Source organism: Hibiscus syriacus, unplaced genomic scaffold (genome assembly GCF_006381635.1).
Source record: "Hibiscus syriacus cultivar Baekdansim isolate YM2019G1 unplaced genomic scaffold, ASM638163v2 tig00110156_pilon, whole genome shotgun sequence".
Lineage (NCBI taxonomy): Eukaryota > Viridiplantae > Streptophyta > Magnoliopsida > Malvales > Malvaceae > Hibiscus > Hibiscus syriacus.
The window spans coordinates 3,158,392-3,167,818 of record NW_024062606.1 but is presented as its reverse complement, the minus strand read 5'-3'; the positions used below and the strand labels follow the sequence as shown (position 1 = coordinate 3,167,818).

At 33.7% G+C, this 9,427-nt stretch overlaps 1 protein-coding gene and 1 long non-coding RNA gene across 3 annotated transcripts; one reads left to right on the top strand and one right to left on the bottom strand.

Annotated features, from left to right (window-relative positions):
* The first annotated feature begins 3,756 nt into the window (after positions 1-3,756).
* On the top strand, positions 3,757-5,871 carry LOC120216084. Of its 2 annotated transcripts, none has more exons than XM_039213602.1 (2): positions 3,757-3,943; positions 4,491-5,871. In XM_039213602.1, the coding sequence occupies exons 1-2, from the start codon at positions 3,879-3,881 to the stop codon at positions 5,587-5,589; spliced, it is 1,164 nt and encodes a 387-aa protein (XP_039069533.1). In that variant the 5' UTR covers positions 3,757-3,878; the 3' UTR covers positions 5,590-5,871. The 2 variants fall into 2 exon arrangements, with proteins under 2 accessions (XP_039069533.1, XP_039069532.1); XM_039213601.1 differs by having other exon boundaries at positions 3,762-3,959; positions 4,495-5,871.
* Positions 5,872-6,094: 223 nt separating this feature from the next.
* On the bottom strand, positions 6,095-6,828 carry LOC120216087. Its single transcript, XR_005525023.1, has 4 exons — positions 6,749-6,828; positions 6,579-6,653; positions 6,447-6,482; positions 6,095-6,268 (listed from the first exon to the last, which is right to left on the bottom strand). It is a non-coding gene; the product is annotated as an uncharacterized LOC120216087 (long non-coding RNA).
* Between the last annotated feature and the right edge of the window lie 2,599 nt (positions 6,829-9,427).

Sequence of the window (9,427 nt, the reverse complement as noted above, 5' to 3'; positions counted from 1 at the left end):
CCTTTCCCCCCTTATCACAAATACCACATCAGTTCCAACTATATAATTCCACATTATCAACATTTTGGACTTTAAAAAGTACAAAAAAGTCTATAATTTTAAACGGGGACGAAATCATAATCTTTTTCTGGAACATTTTATTATTATATTAACTCTATAATTATGAAATAATTTGTATATTTATTTTTCGTTCAAAATAATTTTTAACAGAATATTAATTTATTTGCTCACTATGATACGGGAAATGGGGATAGATGATCTAGGGATCCGATCAAAGATATAGCGTCGATAATTTACTACTGAACTACGAAGTAAATAATTAGATTATTAAACATATTATGATTTTAAAAATATCATGTTGATGGTGATAATTTTAATTAAGTATATTATATTATATTACATTGTTTTTTTCTAATTTCTTATTAAACTTAGGGTAAATTATGCATTTAGTGCCTAAACTATCAATTTTAGGCTATTTAAATACTTAAACTTTTAATTTTCAAAATTATACCTAAAGTTTAGTTTTTATTTCATTTTAATTAATATCCGTTCAAAATTTAACGTTAATTTATTATTATTTTTAAAAAAAGTTTAGGTACTAAAACGGACCAAAAATGATAGTTTAGATACTAAACACCTAAAAAATGAAAGTGTAAGTGCTCAAACATATCAAAACTTATTGTTTAGGTACTAAACGCAAGAAGTTTTTAATAGCGGGATACTAAACTGAAACACAAATTAAACATTAGATATGATTTAAAAAAAAATCAAAATTTTAAGTATTGAAACAAACTAAAACTGATAATTTAAATATTAAAAACGTAGTTTACCCTTAAACTTATTGTGGTGTCAAAATTAGGGATGGCAATGGGTCGGGTCGGGTCGGGTTTTTGGGTCACCCGACCCGAGAAGAAAGGGTCCTCCACCCGTGACCCGGCCCGAAGAAATTAAAGTTTCACCCGACCCGACCCGAATATATGACTTAGAAATCCGACCCGACACGAAATAATTAAAAATATATATTTTTATTCTATAAAAACAGTGATTTAATTGAAAAAAATTATATATAGAGGAGTAATATTGTAATTATCCCTAAATATATAGATAAAATTATATATATTTTTCGGGTTGGGTCGGGTCGGATTTTTTTCACCCTAAACCCGACCCGAACAGTACATTAAAAAAACCTGACTCAACCCGACCCCGAATTATTTTTAAAATCCGACCCGATCGGGTCGGGTCGGAACCTGTCGGGTTCGGGTTGAGTTGTCATCCCTAGTCAAAATTATATATAAAATATATAATATAAAATAAAATTGGCGACATGTAAACAAACTAGATAACTTGGGGTTTTCCTAATTTAGTTTCCCCCCTATTTTAAGAAAATAAAAGAGATTTTTTTTTCACTCTGCACAAAAACAATTACACAAGGAACACAAATTCATGCCAAACACGATGTTGGTCTGATAAGTTTCTAAGTTCAAATAATAATAATAAAAGTAATAATATTTTTTTAAAATAAGAATCCAAATTATTGTTTTTTTAAATGTTAAAAGATTTATCAAAAGTTTTAGGGACTCCCTCCATTATGGTTTACCTATGTATCGAAGTCAAATACCAAACACCAAACATTGATTTTTTTTTTTAATTCTTGGTAACGTAAAAAATAGAGATTAATGTACGAACCAAATGGACTCCGTAGTAAAGGAATTGTTGTTATTCATTGAGGACGCATGTTCGAGCACCATATATGATAGGGGTGTGAAAGTTCAATGTCATATGATGAGAGTTATTTTTGAACAAATACTGTTAAAATATACATTTAGTATCTAAACTATTAATTTTGGTTCGTTTTAGTACCCAAACTTTCAATTTTTTCAAAACCATACCTAACGTTTAGTTTTTGTTTCATTTTAATACTCCACCGTTAAAAATTTAACGCAATTAGTACCTAAATTATTAGTTTGGTCTGTTTTAGCACCTAAATTTTCAAACTTAACATTAAATTTTGAACGGACTAAAATAAAATAAAAACTAAACTTTAAGTATAATTTTTAAAAATTAAAAATTTAGATACTAAAATGGATAAAAACTAATAATTTAAGTGCTAAGTGCAAAATTTACCTTGGATTTAATAATATACTATTATAATAATAGGTGAGTGAGAGCAACTGGGGATATAATTTCAATTATTAAAAGTTTAAAACCATGTGCAGCTCAGCAAGGGGTAGGTCCTTAAGGGACACCCTCATGGTAGGACCATCACCTATTTTCAATTTACTATTATTAAATAAAAATTAAATAGTTTTCAATATGTTTGGTGTTCTTCTATCTTAGATGTAAATACAAGGGGTAAGGAGTTTTTCATAAATATTTTTAATTAAAATATATATTTCTTAAAATAAAATTATATTTTTATTAAATAAAAATATAAGATACATAAAATTTTAAAGAGTATAAAAAATAAAAATAATTTTTTTCTTTAAATACATATTTTATCTTCTACATAAGATTAGCAATTATTAATCATTTTTATGTCTTTATTTTAAGTTAGACACAATATTGATGTAGATATGAAGATTAATAAAATAAATTTGATAGATTATTTCAATAACGGTATTAAATATATCGATAAACTGTCACAAAAGAAAATCTAACTATATAAGATCATCGATTTTTCTTGATTAGTAGATATATTGTATAGTAATGTATACAATACAAAATATTAAATTATTATAATGATAAATAAAAATACCATAAAAATAGAAAGGGTAAACTACGTATTTTAGTGCCTAAAATATCAGATTTAGTATCTAAACTTTTAATTTTTTCAAAACTATACTTAACATTTAGTTTTTGTTTCATTTTAGTATTTCACCGTTAAAAACTTAACGTGTTTAATACCTAAAATATCTATTTTGGTCTGTTTTAGTACCTAATTTTTTATTTTTCTCAAAATTTAACGTTGAATTTTGAACATAGGTATTAAAATGAAACAAAACTAAACATTATGTATGTTTTAAAAAAAATTCAAAGTTAAGGAACAAAATTGATAGTTTAAGTACTAAATACGTAATTTACCCAAATAAAAAATATTTCCGAGTAAAAACAATTTTTAAAAATAATATTTCGGCTTAAAAAATACATCTGTATTGACGCTATCAAACTTGTGCACTAAAGGACCTAATCACAAATTAGCTTGCAACTTAGTCCAAAAAGGCAAAAATCACTAAAGCGCGTGCATTAAAAGACTCGGCTCAAACTAACATGTGAGAACCACGTGTGTGTCCCTAGTAAAATCCAAAGACGTTTTCGTCTTGCCGATCCGAGCCCGTCAATTTCCCAATTTTCCAACGCGCAGAAAAACCCGGTCCGACAACACCTGTTTTAATCCCATAATTCCCAAACATACCCTCGCCATAACACCCGTGACTTAGCCACGAAGTAAAACCATAAGGGCAAAGTAGTAAACGCAGCTGAAAATGTAAAAAATATATATATAGCATCTTGCGGAAAGAAGAACAGAAGTAGACGACAAGAGGAGAGGCCATTATCACCATTTTCCTCCATTTTTTTTATTGAATATCAGCAAGTGTCGCCAATTCACAGATAGACAAAGACTCAGTTCTTCATTTTTTTTAAAATTTAATTTCTGGGTCGTATAAACTAACTATTAAATCTCCATATTTCTGTCAATTTTCTTTCCCATTAAGAATTCAGCGTCTTTCTTTTGGTAACCGTCGGAGGAGAAAAGTTGTGGAGAGCCGGAGATCTAGAGAGTTACTTTTTTTCTAGTGGTTGATCTACGTGTGTTCTTCAGCTTCCAGCTAAAAGATCTCTCTTTTTTGGGGTTTATTCTTTACTTTTATTGGGAAAAAATGTGGTGGATGATGAATGAAGGAGGAGGGCAGTATTGTTCGAAGAAATCTGATGATCTCTGTGGAGATGTTTGTGGGCAGGTACTTTACTCCTTTGATCTCTCTATTTCTATGTTTCGATTTATGGGTGTTGATCTTTCGTGGTGAATGTGAGGGAAATCAATGGGGTTCAAAAATTTTGAATCTTTGGTAATTTTTTTAATCTATAAGTTAGCTGATTAGTCTTTTCTTTTGATTTGGGGATTGAGAGTTTTTGCCTGTTGATTTGTTAAAGATCTGAAACTCTTCAGATTTAAATATTTTGTTTAATTTGGGGACTTTGTTTTTACAAAGCTTTTAGCTTGCTTTTAAGGTGTTCGATTGATTGTTTGAATGGAATCTACTGCTTTCATATATACGCGTGTGTGTGTGCGCGCCTATATATATACTTTTTTAGCTTCTATCATACTTTTCTAAGAATCTGAAATTGCTATACGCTGCATTTATTCCAATGCTTTTTTGTTCTAGATTTCTCCTTCTAGATTTATACTAGTCATTGATGTATCCGGATTGCCTTGGTTGAAATTTTACTTTGAATTTGATTAAAATTAATATGGTATTTTTCTGTATGCTACAGGAATCAAGCCGGCTGAGCATGTCGAGAATCCGTTGTATACTGCGAGGCATCGATTTGAAAACTTATATTTTCATGTTTGTTCTGATTCCGACGTGCATATTTGGTATATATGTTCATGGTCAGAAGATCTCATACTTTCTCCGGCCGCTATGGGAATCGCCACCCAAGCCTTTCCATGATATCCCGCATTATTACCACGAGAATGTGTCGATGGAGAAGCTCTGCAGACTTCATGGTTGGGGTGTTCGTGAATTTCCGAGACGGGTTTATGATGCGGTATTGTTTAGTAATGAGGTTGATATTCTTACTCTACGGTGGCAGGAGTTGTACCCCTATGTTACTCAGTTTGTTCTTCTTGAGTCTAATTCGACATTCACCGGGATTCCAAAGCCTATGGTTTTTGCTAGCAATCGAGACAAATTCAAGTTTGTTGAGCCCCGGTTGACTTATGGGACAATCGGAGGAAGGTTTAAGAAAGGGGAAAATCCATTTGTTGAGGAGGCTTTGCAGCGAGTAGCGTTGGATCAGCTTCTCAAAATCGCCGGGATTTCGGATGATGATTTGTTGATAATGTCGGATGTTGACGAGATACCAAGCAGGCATACCATCAACCTCCTCAGGTGGTGCGATGACATACCTCAAGTGCTTCATCTTCGGCTCAAAAATTATCTCTATTCCTTTGAGTTTCTTGTTGATAACAACAGCTGGAGGGCGTCGGTCCATAGATATCAAACGGGGAAAACAAGGTATGCACATTATCGCCAGAGCGATGAGATTCTGGCAGATGCAGGGGGGCATTGCAGTTTTTGCTTCCGCCGCATCAGCGAGTTCATATTTAAGATGAAAGCTTACAGCCATAACGATAGAGTGAGGTTCTCACGCTTTTTGAACCCGAAAAGGATCCAGAGAATAATCTGCAAGGGTGCTGATCTATTCGACATGCTCCCGGAGGAGTACACATTCAAGGAAATAATCGGGAAAATGGGACCGATCCCTCATTCCTATTCAGCTGTTCATCTCCCATCGTTTCTTCTCGAGAATGCAGATAAATATAAATTCCTTTTGCCTGGAAATTGTGTAAGAGAAAGAGGGTAACTCTTGGAACAGCTTCATGCTTGTACTCGAAAATGCTAGTCGGAGGTCCTACCAGGGTTCGATTGAATTATTAACGACGGCAACACTTTACCAAGCTGCCTCGGTTTGTATATAACCCTTTATTCCTTGATCTGAGGTTTACTTGGTGGGGGATATTTCATTCACTGAGCCATCGTGTATTGCCCTTGAGATTGATTCTACACATTAGTTTAGGGTTCATGTGATTTCCCTGTGCTGGGAAGTTTTGTTTTGAGACCATTTGTTCATACATGTTCTATGGAATTCCTTCATTTGTTCCCCTTGATTGCTTGTTTCATTTGGTTTGCCTTACACCCAACACCATAATTTTCACATTTTGTGTTTATTTAATTGAATAAAGAATTTGATTGCAATTTTAAAAATTAACATATTGAATCTGCAATTAGAGGAATTTAAGAACCACGGTTCTAAAATAATATCAAAGCTCTCTTAGTTACCATGACAGATCCGAGGAATTCCCGATGCGACGGTGAGGGGTGGCTCTGAGTCTGAATAATGCGGCGAACAGGTCAGGTTTTTCGAGTTTTGCTTGCTATCAGTCCTAACGAGATGTTGAATTTATCGACTTGAAGTAAGCTCTCTCCGCTGCTGAAAACCGCACTTGAAATATGCTCCATTCCTTCCTACATCTTTCCCTTACCTGCCAATGTCAATAAACAAAGCTGTTATTAATCGAGTTATGGCGCAATGACAACGGAGTTGCATAGAAATCAAATCCCGGTCACACTAGACAACAACACGTTCCTCTATAAGGTTATTGGTTCGATCACTGTTAAAATCTGGTATTTTGTAAATTTGAGATTCAAAAGTTTGCATACCCCTTTCCATGGAGCCTTCCCGTCTTGCGACTCTCCCTACGAAAAGACAAAGCATGGTTAGTGCTTCATTCAGGCACAACAAAAGTTTAGAACTACTTATAATAATGAAGAGAAAATCAAAGTTGTCGTTACCTGGTTCCCGAGAGAGGGGACGGACTGATGAACAATCCACTGGGCATCTACGACGCCTATCTTCTCATGGGCGGGCTGGTTTTATAGAAACACATCCGTGCTTTAGTAAACGGTCACTGAACAAAGAAATTGTTTGCTAAAAGGTTTGGGAAGAAAACAGGGATGCTGACCTCTACACATTTTCTGAGGGCAAAATCAAGACCCCAGCCACGGACCAAGTCATTCTGGACATTGTACACGAAAAGCAATAACCAGTCACATCTCACATGTATAGGGAACCACGATGTCAGGGTGCAGAAACCTCTTGGCATACCACCTAGGTAGTCAAAAGCTCAAGAGTTGACTCTTTTAAAACTTTTAAGCATCACAAGGAACAACCAGTCATTACGTGAAAGCAGGGCTTGAATTTGTAAATCCATATTCCAATTACAAATACTTGCCACTTAGTCTGCCTTCGAACACTCACCTGTATTGCCTGTTTCGACCACTCAAACTCATCCCATTCAGTTGCTCGACCGTCATAATGAAAGAGAAGGATAGTAAAGTTCCCTGAAAACTGTTGGAAGAATATTTTCAGTCAGACAACTTGCAATGTGAAACAAACAATAGCTTAATCATGAAAAACCTCCATCCCCATCTCAGCATCCTGCTACCATCCATAAATGCCTCCAAGAAGACGAGAACAAGGATGCACATTCATACACAGGCGTACTCACAAACACAGATATGATTGGATATATAATATGAGTATGATACCTTTCTAACTGCTGCATCAATATTCTTTCGTTGATCATAGCCAACAGTAAATGTGACAAGATACCTTGGCATGCTGGTCAAGTCCTGCAGATGCCAATATTGTTAAACACAATCATGGAAATAGGAAAACTTAAAGCATATTTTAAACTCTTTATCTGATGCTGTTCTTTGTGAAATCTGATACTGTTCTTTATCAGATACTTATTTTCACTTGTGCTGTCACGTAAATGTATCAATTCCGATTAGAAATTTTATAATATTTAACACCTAAATTATCAGTTTTAATATTTAAAATTTTAATTTTTTCTAAAATCATATATAAAGTTTAATTTTAATACATTGTCGTTAAAAAACTTCAGTTTTTGTTATAAAAATAGAGATTTAATGGAAAGAAAATAATACATCAAAGGGTATTATTGTAATTATTCTTAAATATATAAAGAAAAATAATAATTTTTTTCAGGTCGGATATTTTTCACCCTAAATCCGAACCCATTTTTTTTCAAAAAAATCTGGTCCGATCGAATCGGATCAGATCGGGTTAGAACCCGTCAGATTCAGATTCTATGTCCATCCCTAATTGAGGTTATATACCATTTCACTCATATCAAGCTGACTTTGATGATGTTTTTAGTTAGTATTTGAATAAACAAACATTCAAATAGGGAAATAAAAAGATTAAAAGAATCAAGTTGTTCTTTTAATCGAAAAATTGGTTTCATGCAACCCTAGCTTATTGCATTAACAAATTGTTATTAACACCATACTCAAAGTTACCCCATAGAAACCCACTACTCGAACGTGGAAATAAATAGGATAAAATATCGTACGTGTCACTCATTTATTAATAAGATTATAAATGGATTATTAAATTTTAAAAATTATAAATAAGACACTCAATCCAAATGGATTATAAAAAATTAACTCTATTCTTATATAACGAGATAAGGAGGAGGTAGGGTAATAAACTGTCCTAACACTAATTTAAAAGTAACTTCCGTGAAAGACCTCCCGACAATTATGAGAGTGAACTGGTAATGTTTTACATCCTTATCCGTTCAAATCTCCGTTCCCCAGAAATCCTCTATCCCTGCCACCTTGAAATTCTCTATGAAATCCTCTTCGATCATCACCGAGCCTTGACCATGAATTTGCAGTATCACGAGATCTAGGCCTATCCATGAACTCTACACTCCTAGAGTCATCACTAGACCCAGACTGTGAATGTGCTCTATCAGGGAAGCAGCCAATTCTGCCAGCTCCAGAACTAGGCCTTTCGACAATCTGCCCAATTCTAACTTTGTTCTCCAAATCATGGATAAGTATCTGTAGTCCCCTTTCCTTGTTATGCAGCGTATCACGCAAAGTGGATTGGGCACTTCCGGCAGATTCTGAATTTGGTGTTGAAACGTTCTCAATCTCCTTCTTTAGATGATATATTTCTTCTTTCATTATCTTTTCCTCCTCTGTTTCTTGCCTAAAACATAGTTCAAGTTAGAAATGAAGAACATAATGAAGTGGGAAATATAATCAAAAGCTCAGAGCAAGAAAGGAACAAAGGAGAATAAATACAGAATGATGATCAAGCACATATAGCAATTGGGGCATCTGAAACAGTTTAGATGACAACCTTACACAGGAACTCAAAGGTAACTCGCATTGTATACGGCACGAGTTTATGGAATCAAATCAAATTTCAAATCTTTTTTAGAACATGATAATTTGCCGATATCTTAGAAATCTTATGTGTTACGTAACGAGGTCATCGATATACGTTAAATTGTATTATTTGAAAAGTATGTATGAACGCTTTTTGTAACGCAAGGCTTTCACTATTTTTTTTCTTAGGACGTGAGATAATATTACATTTTCAATTTGAAGAATATTTTTCTAACAAATCTTGTTTAGGAAATCGTTAAAAAATTAATTTCTAGAGTTTTCTTTTAAAAATAATGTCTTAAGAATGTGTGTAGTTTTTTGGTGTAGGTAGGTTTTATGTAGGGCTTACGCAACGCGAGGTGGAGTTACTATTTGACTTTCGGGTTAATGGAGGGTAGCTGTGCTGTACCATTCACCAACTATCTTTACCTTTA

Coding starts and splice junctions, on each gene's coding strand:
- LOC120216084 (XM_039213601.1), top strand. CDS start 3,879: ATGTGGTGGATGATGAATGAAGGAGGAGGGCAGTATTGTTCGAAGAAA. Junction 3,960..4,494: donor GTGGAGATGTTTGTGGGCAG/GTACTTTACTCC, acceptor TGTATGCTACAG/GAATCAAGCCGGCTGAGCAT.